Below are 23,574 nucleotides of genomic sequence, written 5' to 3' on the forward strand. Positions count from 1 at the left end.
GGCACTAATATCTGAAGCGGTCTTTTCTTCTGACTTTCCCTCAGACTAACACGACCTGAGTCTCTTTCTGACTAAAAGTAACCCTGCCAGCTCCTGGTTTTCCCTCAGGATATTTTTGTTCATTTTCTTGAGAAATAATTTGTGATCCGATTTTTTTTTTAGCTGCAATTCCTCAGCATTTGCTCTAAAAGTGTGAACTGAGTGAGAATGTGCTTTCCCCGCCTGCCCGCCCTGTGAAAGGCCCGCCCAGCCTCACATCTCCTGCCCCTCCTGCAGCCTCCCGCTTTCTGCCCGTTGCCTGGCGAGGCCGCCTCTATTTATAGCCACGCCTCCCCCCAGGGGCGGGGCTGACAGAAGGGCGACACGTGAGCGGCGCTGCGGCCAATCAGAGCGCTGCGGCTGAGGGTTGAGCAGGGCGCGAGAGCTGGCGTGAGGAAACAGCCCGCCTCACACGCCCAGGGAGGCCGAGCGCGCGCCCTTTGAACCAAGGCCCAAAGACAAAGGGCGGGAATAAGACCCCGCGGGGCCTCGTGTTTGCGTCACAGCGCCAGGCCCGGCCACCCGCCCGGGTGAGCGAGGCAACTGTCCACCACCTTGCTGAAGGATTTCTCCCCGGCAACAGGCCCGGGTTATCCCGGCAACCCGCCGCCATCTTGGTGAAGGAATGTGGGACTTGTCCCCGCGCTGCCATCTTGGTTCAAAGGGCGCGCTCGGCCTCCCTGGGCGTGGGAGGCGGGCTGTCTCCTCACGCTGGCGCTCGCACCCTGCGCAACCCTCAGCCGCAGCGCTCTGATTGGCCGCAGCGCCGCTCACGTGTCGCCTTTCTGTCGGCCCCGCCCCCGGGGGGAGGCGGGGCTATATATAGAGGCAGCGTCGCCAGGCAACGGACAGAAAGCGGGAGGCTGCAGGAGGGGGAGGAGCTGTGCGGCTGGGCGGGCCTTTCACAGGGCGGGCGGGGAAAGCACATTCTCACTCATTGCACACTTTAGGGCAAATGCTGAGGGATTGCAGCTAAAAGAAAATCGGATCACAGATTATTTCTGACGAGAAAAGGAACAAAAATATCCTGAGGGAAAACCAGGAGCTGGCAGGGTTAGTTTTAGTCAGAAAGAGACTCAGGTCGTGTTCGTCTGAGGGAAAGTCAGAAGAAAAGACCGCTTCAGATATTAGTGTCACATAAACTAAACACTGCTGCTGACAGGAAAGTCTTTCACTCACATTGAGCTTCATTTTAGCCCCATGAGGTGACAGAAAAAAGGAAGAAATAATCGTCCCGGGGGCAAAACCATTGAAAAGACTGAGGGATCGAGAAGGGCACAAAAATCCGAGGGAAAAGTTGAGTAAATAAGGTGGCCAACCTCAGGAAGGGATGGGCAAAACTCTGAGTGACAGGGAAGATAGTGAAGAGGGCAAGGCCATGTCTGAGAAGAGCAAATCGGAGGTGAGATGAGGGGAGATTTCAAATGGAAACCAGAAAGAAAATGCTGGAGAAATGTGTTGTTTGCAACTTGAGATGGGGAAGATTCAGCTGCTCAGTCCCAAAAGATACCAATCACATTAATACTGTCAGTAGGGAGTGGCTGAGTTCCCCAGTGTTTAGATTGGATCACTAACATTAATATTGAGCAGTGAGACCATTTGGCCCATCGAACTTATCCTTCCAGTGGAAACTTAAGATTCCCTTATCACAATATCTAACTGCTTAAATTAATTCATTTTTGTTTTTTGCCTCTACTACCCTCCCCAGGCGACCATTTCAGGTACTGATAATTCCTGCTGTGACCTTCGTTCTGAACTTCTCTTTTACCAGGTTTATCCTAGTCTTGTAGTTACAATTTAACTGAAAGTACTGCTGTGGATTTGTCTTTCCTGTTCTATTTAGTACCTTAGGTCTGATCAGAGACTGAGCAAATCTTCCGAAACATGAGGAGTGATCTGATCGAGGTGTTTAAAAAGAAGGTCCACCACCATCTTCTCAAAGCAGCTGGGGATGGACATTAAAGATGGTCTTGTTAGCACTGACCACACCCTGTGTAATAATTATAAAGGGAATTGACAAGATAGCTGATTTCCAAGCGTTATTTTTCCAATCGGCAAATCTGTAATAAAGGTTCATCTATTTAAAATTAAAACTAAGCTTTTGAAAAGTTAATCCAGGAGAAAATTATTAATAGGAAATATTGTGGGAATGTGGAGTGCACTACAACAGGAGGCCATTGATGCAGAATTTATTCAGGTATTTAAAAGTGGATAGATACTTGGGTTGTATGGATATTAATTGAATGAAGAATTATGGGAAAATGAGGTTAAAAGAGTAGATCTACCATAGTTAACAACATGGTGAAGCTTGCTGAAAGGTCTTTTGCTGTGTTCCTTGAAGTTACCAGACTGATCTCAACTATGACGTTCGGGTGACTGTGGATAAAGTCACACTGAGGGGGAGGAATCGGAGGCTTTCACTATGGGTGTCCTTGAACAACTGGCTCAAAAACAGCAGTACCGAAAAACCTGCTGTAAGGGTTTTGTCTACAATTGGCTCTGGAATGTTGCATGTGAGCATAAAGAAGGTGAGGAAGAATAATTTAGAAAAGGGGATGGTGTGTGGTATCATTTTTAGCCATTTTGTTTTGCCTTTCCAGACATCCTCTGGAGCATGGTAGCACCAACACTGATTGCAGAAGGTCTTGAGACAACTTTCCTTCAAGACATTTCAACATCATGCTGCCACAATATTGATGGCTTCCAATAAAGGCTGGCTGGTGTGGAGGATATTCTTTTAAAGATTGGCAGATCCGACAGGGTAGCTAATCTTACAATTGTAGTTTGTGAAGATTACAGATAAAATGCCTAGCTGTATCAGAAATTACATTCATTTTATGTCTCCAGATTCTAGAGAAGCTGAAAGACATTGCCATTTATCTTTCCAAAGACGATTGGGCAGAGCTAAGTGAATGGGTCGACATCCGTTATAAGAAAGTGCAGCAGAACTATGAAACCATGCTTGCAGTAGGTTTGTACAATATCAATTATTTTCTTGCTTTCAACATTTATCTCTTCCTCTCCTGAACATTCTGATTCATACTGCCATACAATTCTTCCAATATTACACCCAAGTGGATGTTCTCCTCATATGTGGTTAGATATTTTGGCTGGAATTTTCCATTTCACCGCTGCTGGCACACATTAGGAACACATATCAGGAAATGCAGCACCCCCAACCTGTGATTCGCTGAATATTAATTTACTTGCCTTGAAAAAATCCTGTCTGACTGTATGTAGGCTTGTGATATGGGGGACAGCGCAGCTGATCCTGACCTCACCTGACTATCAGAACACCTCCTGTTGTACCTGTGTGGCTTTTCCCCCACTTTTTGTACAAAACTACTAAATGATTGTCATTAAAACTAAATGAAGGATAAAAGCAGTAAATATTGGAATAAGGGAGGAAAGCTCTACATCTCAGATGCCATCAAGGACCTTCCTTTCCCTCGGTACTGAGAGTGACCATCAGCTGCCACAAATGTAAATCTTCCTTTGGACTCTCCAATGGGTCCAATAGGGATCAGTGGCATAAAAATCTGGGAGAACAGGACTCTTAGAGGGCATGGGCCTGAGTGCTGTGCTCCCAGCTCCCCAACATAACATAAAAGCTCCTTTTCCTCTGATCAGTCTGGGCTGGATTTACATCCAGATGCCATTGATGAAAGGAAAGCCTCTGTGCTGCTCTTACCTGATATTATTCTAAAATGGTTCGACTCAACAGATGTAAGTTAAGTCAAGTTAAGTTGTAAGTTAAGTTAGTAAGTTAAGTCAAATTAAATACAGGCAATTATCAACTGTAGATGATTGGAATATTTTAATTTTCACAGGATTGAATGTACCAGATCCAGCGTTCATGTCAAGACCTAGCAGTGGGCACCAACCCCGTGTGTATGTTTCTAGTGACTCGGATGAGGAGTGGACGCCTAAACTTCTTGTGAAAAACGCACCAAGTAAATTGGATGTGTTTTCTTTGTTAAAGTATTAAATGTGCTTTTTTAACACCCTGAATATAACCAGTTTGTCCAGCAACTACTACATATTTTTTGTCAGCAGGCAGTTACTTTGAAGTTTTGGAGAGCTGGAAATATAAGTAAATTGTCTGATCACATTTTCCCTTATACTTGTGTAAGTTTTCTTTACTTTTTATCTGCATAATATGTTGATTCTTTTTTGGGCCTGAATAAACAAGATATTTTTAGAATCTTCATGCTGTTAACATAAATAAACTGAGAGCTGAGATTATCTCAATCACACTGATGTCTTTCTTTTTTTAATAGTTGAGATTCTTTAAGCCTCTCCTTAAGAATGAAGATACCAAGAAGACTAAGAACGAGAATACCAGAAAGGTAATTCAAAGTGAACAGAAATTCTTACAGACTAATAGTTCAAGATGAAAATAATCTGCTAGATAATCACGGCAGGCCTGTCAGCATCTGAAGGATATATCGATACAAGTTCCCACCCAAACATTAACCAGTCTTTCTCCTTCAGACACAAATTGAGCTGCTACACACTTCCAGCATTTTCTGTCTTTATCTCAGATTTCTACCAAACAATTTTTCTTTTTCATTCTGCTGCATGAGTGCCCAATTTACAGTCCATAGTCCCTGGCAACTTGGTCCTATTTCTATTTCTATTTCATTCTTGGTTACCTGTCCTTGAAATTCATGGCCCGGAGAGTTGGAAAGGTCTCTTAGCGCTGTTGGTGGAGAAATCCTCCACCAGCATCCCAAAATCTGTGAAAATCAGCAGCTTGAAATATCTGCAAATTAATGGTATGAATTTGATATGTTGCCCATGATGCTCCATAATATGGATCTAGCTGGTTCATGAAGACAAAACTCCTTGGTCACTGCTGCTGTACTAACATCTCAAGGTTTCTCTTCCTGTTGTTGTAATCAAGAATTGCAATTCTCATGTTGGGAACTAGATATGAGAAACACAATGTCCAGTGACACAGGGCTGAAGAAACATCCGGCCTTAATTTTGGTGACAAGCATGGCAGATACTTTAAATGAAATTGTATCTGCTTCTAGATCCTCCATTGATTTCCTCTCGCAGGCTCTTGTCTCTGACTAACCTTCTGTAGCTATGATGCTTCATGAACGAGCAATTAGCTTTTACTTCAAGAAGAATGTTCTGTGTGCAAAGTGGTTTGAATCTAAAGTACTTTTCTCCATGTGTGGTACGACAAGCCCAGACAAATTCAATTTTGAATCCTGGCTAATTTTATTCCCTCCCTTGCAAAAGGGTGCTGAGGTTTATGTCATAAGTTTACCATATTTGCTGAGATCAGTACAGTGCAGTATCAAAGAAGGGAATCTGATGTGTGTGGCTTAGCACTACACTGGGGAGCAACTGCATTTCCCCAGTTGGGTAATTGGGAAGCTCTGTTTATTAAATATCCTACAATAACTAATGGAGAGGAACAATAGACAACTGCTTTGACTTGTAATGCAGGGAGTCCTGAGGCAGCTATTGTCTACTTCAGGTGCTGTGAGGTACATTTTCACTCTCACATTCTGCATTTCAGAACCAAAAAACCCCGCCACAGATTGTGTCCCATTTCGAAGTAGCTGAAGATGAAGTTTTCCGAGGCTTCACTGAGGAAACTGCTTCAGCTAAGGAAGAGACAGTTTCAGTTCAAAAGATCAGAATAGAAACAAGCACCTTGGTTTGTGAAAGTGAAGCTCGTAGTGAATCCAATAAAGGTATTTGTCCTGGAATAAAGGATTTCAGTAAAGTAATTCTATTTGGAATAATTGAGGGTATTTTAATGAGCAAGAGATGCACTATGTTGATAATGCCACCACAACAGTAGTCATTCAAATCAGATTAACGCAATATCTTGCTTATTTATGTAAAGAAAGAAAGACTTGCATTTATATAGCGCCTTTCACAACCACCGGACGTCTCAAAGTGCTTTACAGCCAATGAAGTACTTTTTGAAGTGTAGTCACTGTTGTAATGTAGGAAACACGGCAGCCAATTTGCGTACATCAAGCTCCCACAAATAGCAATGTGATAATGACCTGATAATCTGGTTTTTTATGTTGATTGAGGGATAAATATTGGTCAGGGACACCGGGGATAGCACCCCTGCTCTTCTTCGAAATAGTGCCATGGGACCTTTTATGTCCACCTGAGAGAGCAGACGAGGCCTCGGATTAACGTCTCATCTGAAAGACGGCACCTCCGACAGTGCGGCACTGCCTCAGCACTGCACTGGAGTGTCCGCCTTGATTTTTGTGCTCAAGTCCCTGATGTGGTACTTGAACCCACAACCTTGTGACTCAGAGTGAGAGTACAACCCATGGAGCCACGTATCTTCAGCATCTCCTGTTCAACAAAAAACAAGCTTTACATGCAAGAATATTAAAACTAATTGGTTCAATTTTTGATCCTGATTTTCTGGATTTATTCCACAGTTGTCTGTACTGGAAAGATCTTGGGGTCAGCAAATGAGGAAACCACCAAAGAGACTGAAAGCAGAAGATACTGTTTGAGAAACAGAGAGAGAAAAGTTTATACTGAAGAAAGGGAACTTTGTGACGATGATTACCTGTGTATGTGCAAAGCAACCTATCCATTTCCTCAGGGCAGGAATAATTATTGGGTGTTTTGGTGTGATGACACAGGGGCCTTGGTAGGCCAGGGGATTGGTGGAGCAATACAGCATGTCAGAGTGGTGGGACAGGAGTGCAGGCCTCTGTTTGCCCACAAACAGGCACCAATTTTCCTTTTTCATGAAGGAATAACAATCACAAATATGATCCCCAAACTATTGATAATAATTCTGGAATTCTCTCATGAAATATATGAATTTCAATAACCATAAACAATTGGCCCCTGATTACAGGGAATAGCAGCCCCTTGTCTAAGATATTGAAGCATCCTATACCAGCCTGCAGCAGGACCTGGACAACATCCAGGCTTGGGCTGACAAGCGGCAGCTAACATTCAAACTTATGAACAGCAAACAATGACCATCTCCGAAGAATTGATGATGCAGCCAGAATTAAGTTGCGTGTCAACATGGTTTGAAAAGAGGTGTGGGGCTAAGATGATGGCATAACTGAAAGGGCAAATTTGAGAAGTGGCACTTTCCCCTAGTGTGATTTGCCTGATGGTTTAGAGGGACTTTTGTTACTGGATATGCAGGTTGAAACACATTCAAAGAATGAGGAAGCTATAACCTATAGAAAGTAATTCAGCCTCCTTGTGCAAAATTCTCTTCCTGCCCACTCCTAATCTTATCTGGTGTGGCACAGCTTGGAGATACTGTTGACAGTTTTTGCATTGCTGTTGTTAATTGTGGTCAGTACTTCCTTCTTAGAGTAAAGAACCGAACATGTCGCCCAGAACAAGCCCTTGTATACAACAGAGTGGGGGAAGATCTGACTGGCACTGGGTGTAATTTTCATAGAGGGAAGATGCCCCAAGTGTTTTTCCCAGCTGATAGTTCACAGAAATATCATACTTGTGTGTGCAGACTGAATTGCAATCAAACAATGAGGAAGATCAAATCTACGATAGGTAATCTATCCTTTCTCAGTACTATCTCCCTTCACCTTCATGAACACTGAATAATGAATTGAAATCCTGATCCATCTTTAATTTGTATTTTATGTGTTAGTTTGTGAAGACTGCGAGACATTTTTTATTGAAGAATGCCCTGTGCATGGTCCTCCAGTGTTCTTAAAGGACACGGTGGTGGAATTCGGTCAGCCAGACAGAGCACGTTTAATCCTTCCGGAGGGTCTCAGCATAGCGACTTCAAAAGTTCGAAAAGCTGGTCTTGGTGTATGGAATGAAGGGCAGGTTATTCCCAAAGGCGTTCACTTTGGACCCTATGAAGGAGTAGTGTCAAATGAAGAAGCAGAGGCTGTCAGTGGGTATTCATGGGCGGTAAGTGACTACTGTCGTTATCAAGTTCCTTATTTTATTTTTAAAAAATTCAGGACTTATTTGAATTTATTTTCTATAAATTATCCAAGGTTCCCATTCCTAGTTGCTACTCAGAGTCCTACTGGTAAGTAGACAGCGAGTGAAGACAGAATTAGTCTTTGCTGTGAGGCCTCTTGTGTTCACTTAGCCTGTCAACTCATGGAAATGTTCACAAATGAAGAATGGATTACTGGGTGTGTTTATTGTAGGGCTGGGAGCAGCCACGGAACTACCCGAACATGACTCACCACCATCAGGAAGTGAGAAAGCAAACATGCCTCAATCTGACTGAAACCCACCAAACACCACCACAGAGGAAACAGTTGCAATTCACCCCACTGAGACCAAAGGTGTATCAAAGTTCACAGCACCTTCCCCACAGCTGATAGTGTCAGTGCTGAGAGAAAAATCACACTCTCCACACAGACAAAGATCCTCTCACACCACTGAGGCAAAGTCAGACTCCCAACTATTTATAAAAACTCTGCCACCTGCCCTGCCTCCAGCTGAGGCAGCATTCTCACACTCGGAAACAAAATCCCTCACTAGAATTCCTCCCCCGCCCCCCCCGCCCGCCTGTTGAGGCAATTATTGAATTCCGTGGCCGCGAATTTCAAAGTTTTAGCGCTCTCCGTTCAGGCCGGTTTTGCTTAAAAATGGTGGCCGTGTGGCGTACCGATCACAGAAAGGATACAATCCGCTTTCCGGTCTGTGGACTATAAATCAGGCGTCATGCCTTTAAGAAGGATCACACCTTTAAGAAACTCGATCTGCAACATAGTTAAGCCCAGAGCGGGGGAGGAACATTCGAAGCTGTGCACTGATGAAAGGCAGTCGTACTTTGTGTAGTCTCTGACTCCATTTTGTGTTCAGCATGCAGCCTCAACAATTAAACCTTTTCTGTTGAACCTCTCCGAGTTCAGTATTTTTTGCTCGGAGTAAGTAGACTCCTACATTGGTGAACCCGACGCTCAGGATGACTCCTAAGCGTAACCATGGCTCACACAAACGCAGTTTCTGTTAAGCTGCTGGAGTTCTGGGAGAACCTAGCCACCGCCTGGTTCCTTCAAGCCGAATCGCAATTCCGACTCCGCGGCATCACCACCGACGCAACGATGTACGACTACCTCCTCACCTCCCTGGGCAGCTCCACAATCACGAAAGTCTGGACAACACGACAAAATCCTCCGGAGGAAGGCAAGTGCGCACATCTCAAGGCCGCGCTCATTAAAAAATTCACAGCCTCCCAATTCTTGCGCAACTGCCACCTCCTTGACCTCTCGGGCCTCGGTGACTCCACGCCGTCAGACTTGCTCTCACACATGCTTGCTCTGGCCGACGAGAAACCGCCCGGCTCCCTCTTCCGCACGCTCTTTATCCGCCAACTACCTCCCAGCATCCGCCCGGCGATCATGGCGTCCAGCCTCACGGACCTCGAGGCCCTGGCCGACGAAGCCGATAAGCTCCTGTCCGCCAGCTCCAACCACGCCGTCACACCTGGCCTCCGCAGCGTCGGCGCGCGCTCCACCCTCTATCGCGCGGCCACACAGCTCGGCCACGAGGCCCCCCAGGCCCCCACATCCCCCAAGCCCTCCGACCCAGGGCTACTGCTACTTCCATACCCGGTTCGGCGCACGGGCACGCCGCTGCAGCCATCCCTGCACGTTTCAAACCGCCCCCACACCGGCCTATACGATGGCTGTGGGGCGCTGCTGTACGTTACAGACAGCGCCTCCGGACGCCGTTTCCTATGCAACACGGGCGCGCAGCGCAGCATCATCCCCGCGTCCGCCCTCGAGATCCAGCGAAGCGGCCGCGGCCCTGCGCTGGCTGCCGCCAACGGCACCGACATCCGGACATACGGCACCGTCACCATCGACCTCGCAGGCCGCCGCTACCACTGGGAGTTTATCACCGCCAAGGTGCTCTCCCCGCTCCTCGGTGTGGATTTCCTGTGCGCCCACGGCCTGTTGGTCGACATGCCTCGGCGCCGCCTCGTGGACATGAACACCATGTCACCTATCCCGGGCGCAATGGCCCCCCCAAACCCGCCGAAATGGCATGGCAGTGCCGCGCCCGCTCAACGGATGACTACTCAGCACTCCTGGCTGAGTTCCCAGCCCTCACCAACCCAACCTTCTCCGCGAAGGTTGCTAAGCGTGGGGTAGAACACTTCATCCCCACCACAGGCCCACCGGTGTATGCCCACGCCCGCAGGCTGGACCCGGCCAAGCTGGAGATCGCGCGGGCCGAGTTCGCCACAATGGAACAGCTCGGCATCATCCGCCGCTCCAACAGCCCCTGGGCCTCCCCACTCCACATTGCCACCAAACCCGATGGGGGATGGCACCCCTGCGGGGACTACCAGCACCTAAACGACGCCACCACGCCGGATCGGTACCCCATACCGCACATTCAAGACTTCTCGGCTAGACTGGCCAGCCACTCAGTCTTCTCCAAAGTCGACCTGGTGCGCGGTTACCATCAGGTGCCAGTCCACCCCACAGACGTTCCCAAGACGGCCATAATCACCCCTTTTGGGCTATTCGAGTTCCTCCAAATGCCCTTCGGCCTCAAAAACGCGGCCCAGGCCTTCCAGCGGCTCATGGACTCGGTCCTCCGGGACCTGAAGTTCCTCTTTGTCTACCTGGATGACATCCTGGTAGCTAGTTCCTCCAAGCAGGAACACATCGAGCACCTCCGCACCCTGTTCCAGCGGCTCAGTGAGCATGGGCTCATCATCAGCCCAGCCAAGTGCCAATTCGGCCTCAGCAGGATCGAATTCCTCGGCCACCACATCACGCAGGACGGAGCCATTCCCCTGCCCGCCAAGGTGCAAGCTGTTCAGCAGTTCCCCCGGCCTACCACCATCAAAGGCCTCCAGGAGTTCTTGGGGATGATCAACTTTTACAACCGCTTCATTCCCGGAGCGGCCTCCCTCATGCGGCCCCTATACGAAGCCCTCCGGGGTAAGAAAGACAGAATGGCGATCGAGTGGTCGGCGGACATGTTGACCGCTTTCGACTCAACCAAAAAGGCGCTCGCCGACGCCACCATGCTCGCTCACCCACAGCCCAACGCCAGGGTGGCCCTCACCACGGACGCCTCCGACCACATGGTCGGCGCCGTGTACAAACAGTGGGTCGACGGGGCCTGGCAACCACTGGCCTTTTTCAGCAGCCAACTGCGCCCCCTGGAGGCCAAATACAGCGCCTTTGACCGTGAGCTCCTCGCACTGTACCTGGCAGTCCGCCATTTTAGATTTCTTCTGGAGGGCCGCCCCTTCACCGCGTTTGTCGACCACAAACCCCTGACATTCACGATGGCGAAATCTGCGGACCCGTGGTCAGCCAGGCAACAACGCCAGCTCGCCGTGGTGTCCGAATTCACCACGGACATCCGGCACATCTCCGGTCAAGACAACGTGGTGGCCGACTGCCTATCCCGCCCCGCCGTCCACGGCGCGCACCTGGCAGTGGACTATGCTCAACTGGCAGCAGAGCAACGCACCGACCCCGATCTGCTCTCCACGCCCACAACCCTCCCAGGGCTGCGACTGACCGACGTCGCCTGCAGCCCGGCCACCGTCACAGTCAAATGCGAAACCTCCTTGGCGCAACCCCGCCCCGTAGTCCCGGCGTCCTGGCGAAAACGGGTGTTCGACATCGTCCACGGCCTCTCACACCCCGGCACCCGCACATCCATTAGACTGGTGGCCAACCGATTTGTCTGGCGCGGCCTGCGCAAAGATGTGCGCGTCTGGTCCAGATCCTGCACAGCTTGCCAGCGTGCCAAAATCCACCAACACGTCAAAGCCCCACTCGAGGAGTTCACCGTGCCAGAAAGAAGGTTCGACCACGTCCACATCGACTTCGTCAGCCCCCTGCCGCCATCACAAGGTCACATGCACCTGCTGACAATCGTGGACCGTACCACCCGCTGGCCCGAGGCCATTCCACTGACATCCACCACCACCGCCGACATCGCGAGGGCGTTCATCGGGACCTGGGTCGCTCGGTTCGGCGTCCCCTCCGACATGACATTGGATAGAGGCCCGCAGTTCACCTCTGATCTGTGGGCCGCCATCACCCGAAACCTCGGGGTGGCCGTTCACCGCACCACGGCTTACCACCCCCAAGCCAACGGACTGTGCGAGCGATTCCACAGGTTCATGAAGGCATCCCTCCGTGCCAGCCTCAAGGACGAGCCTTGGATCGACCGCCTCCCGTGGGTGCTACTCGGCCTACACTCCGCGGTCAAGGAAGACCTGCAAGCCTCGGCGGCGGAACTCGTGTACGGCCAGCCGCTGCGCGTACCCGGAGAGTTCCTGCCCACCGCCACGACCCCCTGGTCGGCTGACCAGCAACGCCACGCTTTCGCCAACCGAGCACAACAGTTCGCTCCGGTACCCACCGGCCGGCACGGCGAACCAGCAACCCGCGTACCACCTAGCCTGCACATGGCCAAATTTGTTTTCGTGCGCCATGACGCCCACCGAGGACCTCTACGGCCCCCATACGATGGACCCTACAAGGTACTCCAGACGGGGAACAAGTTCTTCCTCCTCGAAGTGGGCGGCAGATCTGACAAGGTGTCGGTCGACTTGCTCAAGCTGGCGCACCTAGAGCCCGATGAACCCGTTCAAGTGGGCCAACCCCCACCGCGGGGCAGACCGCCTAAGAGCCGGACGTGTCCAACCGCTCCGCTCCCGACACCAACCGCCAAGAGCCGTTCCGGCCGTGCCATCAAGCCGCCACGCCGGTTCGTACACTCCCTACTAGCGGATTCTGGGGGGAGCTGTGTGGCGTACCGATCACAGAAAGGACACAATCCGCTTTCCGGTCCGTGGACTATAAATCAGGCATCATGCCTTTAAGAAGGATCACACCTTTAAGAAACTCGATCTGCAACATAGTTAAGCCCAGAGCGGGGGAGGAGCAGTCGAAGCTGTGCACTGATGAAAGGCAGTCGTACTTTGTGTAGTCTCTGACTCCATTTTGTGTTCAGCATGCAGCCTCAACAATTAAACCTTTTCTGTTGAACCTCTCCGAGTTCAGTATTTTTTGCTAGGAGTACGTAGACTCCTACAGCCGTCTCGCTTTTGGCGGGTCCTGCGATGGCCGCCATTTTGGGAGGTCGGTACTGCTGCCGATGCCTGCGCGCACTCCAGATATTTAGATGAGGCAGATCGTGACGTCAATGAGTGTGGAATGTTGGTTTGACACAATATCTGCCATTTTCGACATTGCCGCTCCATTTGACGCCCTCTCCCAATCGCGACCAGCTGACCATACGTTCAGCAGCAGGAAGGACCTCCCAGCACCGCTATTTAAAGGGATCATCAACAACATACAGCTGACTTGCTTTTTGATCTGTCCTGGCTCTGTCACAGTTTGTGCGAATGTTTGGAGCTTTCTACAGTTATTTAATGTTGCTGAGGTGACAGAAATCCTTGCTACGCGTTGAAAGGCTTCTGCTCCCACCACTTGCTCCCAGTCATGGGGTCTCTACTTGCAGTTCCCCTCACGCTCAAGTATGACGGAGATGGAGTGGAGGCAGCAAAGACGAAGACAAGATGCTCGCAGAGGGAGGACGAGGAGGGACAGGAGGTCTTGCCCACCCAGGGTCTTCCAAGAGCACTTCTACCTGTGCTTAAGCCAGGGGCAGTGTATTAGGAGACTCCGATTCACCAAGGAGGCAGTCACAGAACTCTGCCACCTCCTGCAGCCAAACATGCAGCCTCAGAGCAGAGTGGCTCTCCCAGTGGCCCTGAAGTCACCGTGTCCCTGAATTTTTTCACCAGTTTGGACCGGGAGATATAGCTAACATCTCCCAGTTTGCTGGGTCATTGACCTGAAACGTTAACTCTGTTTCTCTACAGATGCTGCTTGACCTGCTGAGGTATGAGACTCCCAAAACAAGTGCTCTACTCGGAGCTCCGACACGGCCAGAGAGCCCCAGGTGGGCAGAGGAAACGCTTCAAGGACACCCTCAAAGCCTCCTTGAAAAAGTGCAACATCCGCACCAACACATGGGAATTCCTGGCCCAAGACCGCACAAAATGGAGGAGAAGCATCCGGGAAGGTACCGAACACCTGGAGCAAGCAGAAGCCAAGTGCAAGGAGCGCACGTCAACCCAAGCACCCCACCCACCCACCCCTTCAACCACCGTCTGCCCCACCTGTGACAGAGACTGTAGGTCCCGCATTGGACTCATTGGTCACCTGAGAACTCATATGTAATGTGGAAGCAAATCATCCTCGATTCCTAGGGACTGCCTAAGAAGAAGAAGAATTTCCAGGACTTTCTATTTTTATCCCAGTTTGCTGCCCATCGCTGCAACCAGGAGGTCACAGAGGCTCCCTATTCCAGGAGAAGGGACTTCGTTGTCTTCTCTCCGAACAGAGAGAAGTAGGAGGAGCACGCATGTGGCTTTGCCAGGCTAGAGGGCTTCCTCATGGTGCAGTGTGCCATCGACTGCACACATGTGGCTTTGCGGGCACCGCATACCAATCCTGAGATGTTCCGTAACTGCACAGGCTACCACTCACTTAATGTGCACTTCTTGTGCGACGACGCCCGGTGCATCATGATGGTGAATGCCCGGTATCCTGGCAGCAGTCATGATGCCTTCAACCTGCACCAGTCCGGTGTGCCAGCAGTCTTTGAACCACCACGTCAAACCCAAGGGTGGCTGCTTGGAAACAAGAGCTATCCACTCTGCCCCTGGCTGATGAGTTCCCTCCACAACCTCACCACTTGTGGCCAGCACTGATATAACGACTGCCATGAGGAGTCTCATCGAGCAGACCATTGAGGTTCTCAAGCAACAGTTCCACTGTCTTGACCGCTCAGGAGGAACCCTCCAGTACAGGCCGGAGCAGGTTTCCCATTTCGTGGTGGTGTGCTGCATGTTCCACAACTTGGCCACATGAGGGCACAGCCCATGCCACCACGGGTCCATCAAGCCTGTCCCAAAACAATTGTGATACCTTGTGTATCACAATATATACATTCCATCCCACCCAAAACCATAAAACACCAAGGCCAATTTGGGAAAGAAAAATCTGGGAAATTCCTTTCTGACCTAACGAGGCGATCGAAACTAGTCCAGGAGATCACTCTGGTCCTGAATTCCCTGCCGTATCTACCTTCTGTAAGAGGTGATCTCTGCCCCAGCCAGAAACAGGTCCAGCTCTCACTTGAAAGAATTCAGCGAGTCCGTGTCCACCACACGAGACGGCAGCCTGTTCCCGAGGTCCACTATTCTATGGGAAAAGAACCTCGTCCTGACATCTAACCTAGATCTAGACTTGTACAACTTAAATTTGTGACCCCTAGTCCTTCTTAACCTATTTAATTGAAACAAACTATCAGCTGGAACACAATCATTCCCTTCAACCCTTCATTATCTTCTGAACCTCAATCAAATCCCCCTTAAGTCTACGCTTCCCTAAAGTGTACAGTCCCAACTCTTTTAGCCTATCTTGATAACAAAGATGCTATCCTGATAAATAAGAGAGGAGGAGGAGGAAGTGAGCAGGCAGGCAGCACATCCCCGATCCAGATGGGCTGTCCATGAGCCCTTCATCAGACTCTGGTTGCAGTGAGTGAAACCCCAGATCCCCGTTGCTCACCACTTCCCCATCTTACCATCCCTCTGTCACAGAACATCACAGCGTCCTCCTGGGCACAAAGCTGAAATGAGAGCCACCACAAAACATACATTTCAAACATAATTTATAAATTTATCAAATTCAAATCAAAAGAACGAAGTCAGCTAATCACCCTTGTGCATTCCCATAGTGTCTGTCTTAAGTGTGCCTTTTCCTACTCTAATGCTCCTACGAAGTGCTCCCCCAGTGGCTGCAGCAGCTGGTGGAAAGCTGCTGACTTTCAGTGGGGAGACTACAGATGGGCCTGCAGGATGACCTCGAGCAGCTCTGGCCCTAGAAAGCCCGGCTGTAGACTGCGCCACCTTGGAATGGGCGGTAGAATCTGGGCTGGCTGGTGCAAGCGCACTGGCAGGGTGGCAGTGGTGGGAGTACGAATGCTGTCTTCTTGAGAGAGGACAGCAGGTTCTTGCTCCACGGGGCCACTGCCACTCCCTCGGGATGGGGCCTCAGCACTATTAGCCATCTGTTGGAGCACAGATTGCTGGACTGCTGTGACAATCTGCAAGCACTTTTCCACACTCGTAAACCCAGCCACAATGGCATCAGTCTGAGCTTGCGGGGCAACAAGTTGAGACTGCAGGAGAGCAGTCTGCGCTTCCACTGCAGCAGTGAGACGTTGGGTCGCTTCTGTTGTGCTACAATGGAAATGCGAGTTTGCCCATCACACCCAGCATCATGGTTGGGTCCACAAGTTCTCTAATGGAGTTGCCCATTATTTCCACCCTGGAAATCATGGGCTCCAAGCCCAGCGCAAAACCCCATAATATTGGAGCCGGACTCCTCCATGCTGCTTGACACTGACCAGAGGCTCTCTGGCAGGCTTGCCATTACACCAAGCATTTCTGTGTGCAGGCCCATCACCCTCCTTCTGAAGGCTGCCCCATCGAGAATATCATCTGAGTCCTGTGCAGCAGAACTCGTGCGTAATCTCGCCCTGCGGGGAGCTGGCACCCGAGCTACACTTTCCCACTGGCTTGGCTGCAGCCCACTCATGCCTGGTGATTCACCATGTGCAGATCCTGCCTCTATACTACCCTCTAAAGTACAGGCAGTGCCATTTGCTGAGCTAGTGTCTGTGAGTGTCAGTTCCAGTGTCGCTGTGTCTTCTTCTCCTCCATCACTCTCCTCCTCCAGAACTTCAGAGACAGGCTGGGCTGCTGACAGTGCTTGGGTATCTGAAAGGAGAAATGTACAAGGGTCGGGTTGTGTTGAGGTAGGAGGGAAAGCCAGATATCCATGCATACACCATCAGCAGCGTGCAAGTGAAAAGAGATTGTGGGATGAGGGATAGTGGGCTGTGAGAAGAAGGATTAGGTATAAGCATACCGTCATCATCTGCAATGTTTATCACTTCCCCGCTCACCACGGACTCTGTCACTGCCCCAACAATTATTGCGAGCACTAGTTCCTTCAAGTCCATGAGGTTCTCAATTCTGAATTACCCTTCTTACTTCTTAGGCAGTCCCTCGGAACCGAGGATGACTTGCTTCCACATTAAACATGAGTTCTCAGGTGACTGATGAGTCCACTGCAGGACCTATAGTCCCTGTCACAGGTGGGGCAGACAGTGCTTGCAGGGGAGGGTGGGTGGGGTGCTTGGTTGACGTGCACTCCTTGCGTTGCTTGTGCTTGGCTGCCGCTTGCTTCCGGCGAAGAGACTCTAGGTGTTCAGTGCCTTCCCGGATGCTTCTCCTCCATTTTGTGCGGTCTTGGGCCAGGGATTCCCAGGTGTTGGTGGGGACGTTGCACTTTTTCAAGGAGGCTTTGAGGGTGTCCTTGAAGCATTTCCTCTGCCCACCTGGGGCTCTCTTGCCGTGTCAGAGCTCCGAGTAGAGCGCTTGTTTTGGGAGTCTCGTATCGGGCATGTCGACAATGTGACCTGTCCATCGGAGCTGATCGAGCGTGGTCAAAGCTTCGATGCTGGGAATATTGGCCTGAGCGAGAACACTGACGTTGGTGCGCCTATCCTGCCAATGGATTTGCAGGATCTTGCGGAGGCAGCGTTGGTGGTACCTCTCCAGTGCTTTGAGGTGCCTGCTGTACATGGTCCACGTCTCTGAGGCATACAGGAGGGCGGGTATCACTACTGCTCTGTAGACCATGAGCTTGGTGCCGGGTTTGAGGTCCTGGTCTTCAAACTCTCTCTTCCTGAGGCGACCGAAGGCGGCACTGGCACACTGAAGGCGGTGCTGGACTTCATCATCGCCGTTTGCCCTTATTGACAGTACTGCCACCCGATGACCCTTCACCCATCTGCTGGTGCTCCCGTAGGTTGTGCACCAACTTGGCCTGCAAGAGAAAGGGAAGTGTCAGTGAGTGTGGTACAATACGTTTGGGTGATGTGCCTGCCATGGTTGAATAGCTGTCAGTTTGGGCAAGGTGTGAGATGTGGCTGTAAGTCTTGCAGCAGTGGTAAGTGTGTGAGGTATGAGTGGTGCTGGCTAGAGATTGTTGGTAGGTGACTGATGGGGGTGTGGTGCATTGAACAGTGTGTGCGATTCATGGCACAGATAGTGGGATATGGTATTTGAAGATGCATTTACTCACCTTGACCAGTTGTGTGAGGTCACTAAACATTTTGCAGCACTGGATCCAGGTTCTGCGGACAACACTCATGATACTGACGGCTTCAGCAGTCTCCACCCACAGCCTTCTTGTGTCCGCGGGCCTCCTGCCCCCTGTTGGTAGAGGACCTGAGGATGTCATAGAACCTCCAGGATCAAGGCCTCCAGTGTCACATCAGAAAATCTCCTTGCCCTTTTTCTTGGCTATTGGGCCATGGTTTTCTCCACAATGACAATGAGCTGTTTGTGCAAAAAAGCACTTCCCCTGTATTAGAGCCTTGAACAAACTTTATTGGCCACTAGACTCCACCCAATATTGGCCCCCCGAATCAGCACTAAGACAATCAGCAGCACATTTCAGCGCTACAATCATTATAATGAGCAGGCAGCATGAATTTTATGTGCTGCCTGCACTACTTTGAACGGGCGTGGGCACATCGTGCTGCCCGCACCTGTTTTTGGGCCTTATCCAATTTCTAGGCCTCTCTATTGCATTCTTAGCTTGATTCCCCACTCCTGTGTTTGAGGAATAGAGCCTGTTGGTATTGGATGGCCTTGTAGCTGTTATCATTTTAATCCAATGGCTTTGTACTGAGCCAAGGTCAATTAAGAATGAGCCTACATTCCAGTCCCTTGTACTTTGTTCATCTTCTGATTAATTTAGTGCTGCTGCTCTAATTCAGGTATTATCCTATTAAAGCAGTTCCAGGAGATTCCCAGAGCCTGCTGTCATTGTATTTATGGACAAAGGTGAGTCAGGCATCACCTCAACCAACTCTCATCATTCCTAGTTTCAGAATGCATTGAACAGCAGTTGCCAAATCCTGGGCGCTCTGACGATACAGTAATTCAGGGACCTTTCCCGACTTTACAAAGCTTCCTGAAACTGTTCAGCACCATTATACTATTTTTCGAGCTCCTATGCTGCATCATTTCAGTCCCAGCCATCGTGTTCAACTGGGCACTCGGATAAAAAGGTATAATCACAGAACACAGGTAAGAGGAAGGTCAATTTTTACTCAAAGACGTGGGAGGCGATGTAATAGAATCTTGCAATACGTGTTAAGCCGTATGACAGTCTAATATAAAGATAAAAAGTTGCTTTTAAAATTTTTATTAATCCAGTCTTTTTATCAAAATACCTTTCTGCAGATTAGCAAATCCAACAAGGATTTTGAATACATTGATGCGAAGGATGAATCTACATCAAATTGGATGAGGTGAGGGAAGACTGATACCGTATTGTGAGGATCACAAGATAGTAATGGATGAAGAAGATCATTTGTCCCATTTCATTTGATCCGTCCAGTACAATATCCCACCCAACAACCAGTCAGCCTTTCATTCTGGGTGGCTGTGGCCGAGAAAACGAGCCAAATTATTTAATCAGCTCCAGGCATTATATTCAACAGGAACTCCAGGAAACCCATATTTCTGGATTACTGCACCTCCCCACCCCCCGTCAGACACTCCCTCCTTAGAAATATTGGGGCCATTTAGAAATTCGGTTGGTAGCGCCACCGATTAGCGCCTAAAGAGGCCGAAGAGTGGGGCGCTAGCCAATTTCCGAGCGGACGCAAGGCCTCGCCGCATATTGAGCATGCATTTAGTGCCGGCGCTAAATCTTAGTGCCCGCTCATGGGCGCAAGCAGATTATGACGTCATTTGAGTGTGCAACGCCATTTGAGCGCCCCGGACCTGAAATTCAGTGGCGCCCCCCTCCGTAGTGCCTGGCGCTAATAGTGACGGCTTACCTGGAACCTTACCAAGTCGCTCTCGGGCTGGAGGAGCGTTATTTAAAGGGGACTCGTGTGGTTTAAAAGTGGCAGCCATTTTTGGAGCACAACTTCCTCGAGAGCTGCAAAGAGTTGCTGAGCTGCACACTGAGAGCCATTTGACCACTGAGCCAGCGCAGGCAGACGAACAACAGCCTTCTGACCATCACCTTGCTGTTGGTGAGCCTTAACAACGGGGAACCTTCCTGTGGGCACTTATTATGGGGGCTGCATTGGTGGGGAACGTCCTGCTGCTGCATCATCTGGAAAGGACACTGAGACGCAGGGAGAGAGGGGCAGGCATGGCCAGACGGAGGAGGGCCAACAGACGTCGCCACAGCAGACCTTACGCTGGCAGGGTTTTCCGTCAGCACTTTTCCTACATGAGCATGTCGGAGGAGCAGTGTGTCCAAAGGCTGCGATTTACAAAGGAGGTGGTGACTGAGCTGTGCCACCTGCTTCAGACAGATCTGCAGCCTCAGATAAGGTGCAGGACATCTCTGTCGGTGGCTGTGAAGATGACTGTTGCCCTGAACTTCTACGCGACCGGCTCTTTTCAGGCTGCATCTGGGGACATGGCCAGCATCTCGCAGTTTGCGGTTCATTGCTGCATCCGTCAAGTGACTGATGCCCTGTATAAAAGGAGGCGGCAGTACATCACCTTCCCAATGACCCCGGACAAGCAGCGGGAGCGCGCAGAGGGCTTCGCTGCAATAGCGGACTTCCCCATGGTGCAGAGTGCCATTGACTGCACGCACGTGGCTTTGCGGACGCCTGTTTTCAATCCGGAGGAGTTCCGCAACCGCAAGGGGTTCCATTCCTTGAATGTCCAGCTGGTCTGTGACCACCAACAGCAGACCCTCGCAGTGAATGCGCAGTTCCCAGGCAGCAGCCACAACGCCTTCATCCTGCGCCAGACTTCTGTAGCAGACCTTTTCGAGGCCCCGGCTCACCCAGAAGGCTGGCTTCTCGGGGACAAGGGCTATCCTCTGTGCCCGTGGCTGATGACCCCGCTCCGGATGCCCAATACCCCTGCTGAAGAACACTACAATGTGGGCCATCAGGCGACGAGGAACATTGTGGAGCACACAATCGGTGTGCTGAAGCAGCGGTTCTGCTGTCTGGACCATTCTGGAGGAGCACTGCAGTACTCGCCTGAGCGAGTCTCGCACTTCGTGGTTGTTTGCTGCATGCTCCATAACCTCGCAATCCAACGTACCCAGCCAATGCCTGCAGATATTGACGCACCAGCAGAGGAGGAGGAGGAGGAGGAGGAGGACCAAGATGGGAGGGAGGTCCGAACTGGAAGGGCCGTGCATCAGAGGCTCATCAGAAGTCGCTTCTAGGCCCCTCTGACGGAATGCTTGTAGCCATTGCAAGAACAGGAATGGAACCAACCTCATACCCACCAAGCCTTTGAAGGGCAAGATGCATGTAAATAGCAGACATGGTCATTGTAAATGAATAAAGGGTTTTATTACAAAAAATGTGCTTCCTTCCAACATGATAAAACAAGACGGACAGAAATGTAAACTAACACACAGACACAGGCACATTAGTCTCTCCCTCCCGTGAGACTGGTCAAATGATAAATAACAATCGACCTCAATAGAGGCTTCAGGTCCTCCCTTCACTTTCTGGCCCCTGATGGGGATCTTGGTCTTTTGCGAGTCTGTCCCCGCCCCTCCCTGCAGCTCCTCCTTAAGGGGACCCCCCGTGGCTGCAGCAAGGCTGGGGGAGGCCTGCTGACTGTCCCTGAGTGCAGATGCCCCTGAGGGGCGGCCTGGACGACCTCTGGGCCTAGAGGGCCCGGCTGCTGACTGCTCCACCTGTGCATGGGTGGAAGCAGTCTGTCCTGCAGGTGGTGGCAGCTGCAGTGGAGAAGTGTCAGTGGTGGCAGCAGGAATGTTGTCATCTTGAGAGAGGACAGCACCTCCCTGCTCCACCAACACACTGGCACTCCAGTGGGGCAGCACTTCAGCATCCGGAGCAATCTGATGGAGCACAGATTGCTGGCCTGCTGTGGTGCTGTGAGGGCCCCGGGTAATCCTGCCTGAGCCATCGAGGGTGGCAGCAGTCACTGGTCGCGTGGCCTCAATTTACGATTGCAGGAGACCAGCGAGTGACTGCGTGGCAGCACTTAGCACTTGCGTGGCAGGTCCCAGTGCTTTGGCGAAGCCCTGGACAGTCCTCTCCATTGCTTCGGCGAAGCCCTGGACACTCCTTTCCATTGCTTCGGCGAAGCCCTGGACACTCCTCTCCATTGCTTCGGCGAAGCCCTGGACAGTCCTCTCCATTGCTTCGGCGAAGCCCTGGACACTCCTCTCCATTGCTTCGGCGAAGCCCTGGACACTCCTTTCCATTGCTACGCCGAAGCCCTGGACAGTCCTTTCCAATGCTGACCCAAAGTCCTGCGCACTCCGGGCCTGTGCTGCGCCGATGTCTTGGACACTCCTCGCCAGTGTCTCGATGGTTTCAGGCAACCTTGCCACTGCAGCCATGAGCTCAGTGTGCATCCGGCCAGCCTGGGCGCTCATCTCAGTGAGTGCACGCACCTCCTCTGCGCTCTCTGCTGCAGCACTGGTGGCCTGACTCGCCCTCCGGGGAGATGGCCCCTGAGCTTCCCTACCCCCCCTGCGTTGCTGCAGCCCGCTGGTGCCTGGCAATGGGTCCTCCTCCGAGCTGGCCCCCCCGCTCCCCTCTAGGGAAGGTGTGCCCCCTGTCCCCGATTGCGCTGGCTCGCCTGAGGCTGGTTCCGATGGGCTGGCTTCCTCCTGATCATCGCCTCTGGAGTCACTCATAGTGGCAGCTTGAGGGCCCGCCTCCTCACTGGACGAGTCAGCATCTGAAAGCAGGGAGGTACAAGAGTGGCTTTAGCATGAGGACAGGGTGGCAGTGAGGGAGGCATGAGTGCTGCAATGAACTGTAGTGGATCGACAGACAAGAATCATGCTGGTGGGGGGAACAAGTGGTAGGAGAGAGATCAAAAAGGTGGGAGCCTTACCATCGTAGGCCACTGTGGGTCCGGCATCTCCAGAGGTGACAGGGCCAGTCAGCCGGTGTCCCATGATCCTCTCGACCCTCTCCTCCAGATCGCTGAGGATGTGGCGGTCAGGCGGGCCTCCACCGGTGCGCAACTGGTCGCAGCTGTTGCTGGCCAGCTTCGCCTGCAGCAGAAAGGAAGGGAAGTGTTGAAACATCCTGCACTAAGCAGACATCACCTGCCCCCCATGGTTGAATAGCCCATGCATCCTGCACTAAGCAGACATCACCTGTCCCCCATGTTTGAATAGCCCATGCATCATGCACTAAGCAGACATCACCTGGCCCCATGGTTGAATAATGCTGGTAAAGGAGGGGATTAATGCAATGGAAAGGAAGGATATTAACTCGGATGAAACGGAATCTGTATGGGTAGAAATGAGAAATAGCAAGGGGAGAAAAACGTTAGTGGGTGTGATATATAGGCCTCCAAATAGTAATATGGAGGTGAGGGAAGGCATAAAAAGGGAAATTAGAGAAGCGTGCGATAAGAGCACAGCTGTCATCATGGGTGACTTTAATTTACAT

General features: G+C 51.0%; 1 protein-coding gene across 1 annotated transcript in view; it reads left to right on the forward strand.

The window, feature by feature from the left end:
• Positions 1–1,369: 1,369 nt before the first annotated feature.
• The window catches only part of LOC147109859 (histone-lysine N-methyltransferase PRDM7-like), a 30,712-nt gene continuing 8,507 nt past the window's right edge, over positions 1,370–23,574 (forward strand). The window contains exons 1-6 of the mRNA XM_086002403.1: positions 1,370–1,441; positions 2,887–3,006; positions 4,320–4,388; positions 5,576–5,753; positions 6,471–6,608; positions 7,679–7,950. Of these exons, the coding sequence (XP_085858529.1) occupies positions 1,370–1,441; positions 2,887–3,006; positions 4,320–4,388; positions 5,576–5,753; positions 6,471–6,608; positions 7,679–7,950 (849 nt within the window). The remainder of the gene's footprint in view (positions 1,442–2,886; positions 3,007–4,319; positions 4,389–5,575; positions 5,754–6,470; positions 6,609–7,678; positions 7,951–23,574) is intronic.

The sequence above is a fragment of the Somniosus microcephalus genome, chromosome 12, assembly GCF_052327205.1.
Source record: "Somniosus microcephalus isolate GS21.2 chromosome 12, FLI_Smic_1.0, whole genome shotgun sequence".
In the NCBI taxonomy this organism is placed as follows: Eukaryota; Metazoa; Chordata; class Chondrichthyes; order Squaliformes; family Somniosidae; genus Somniosus; species Somniosus microcephalus.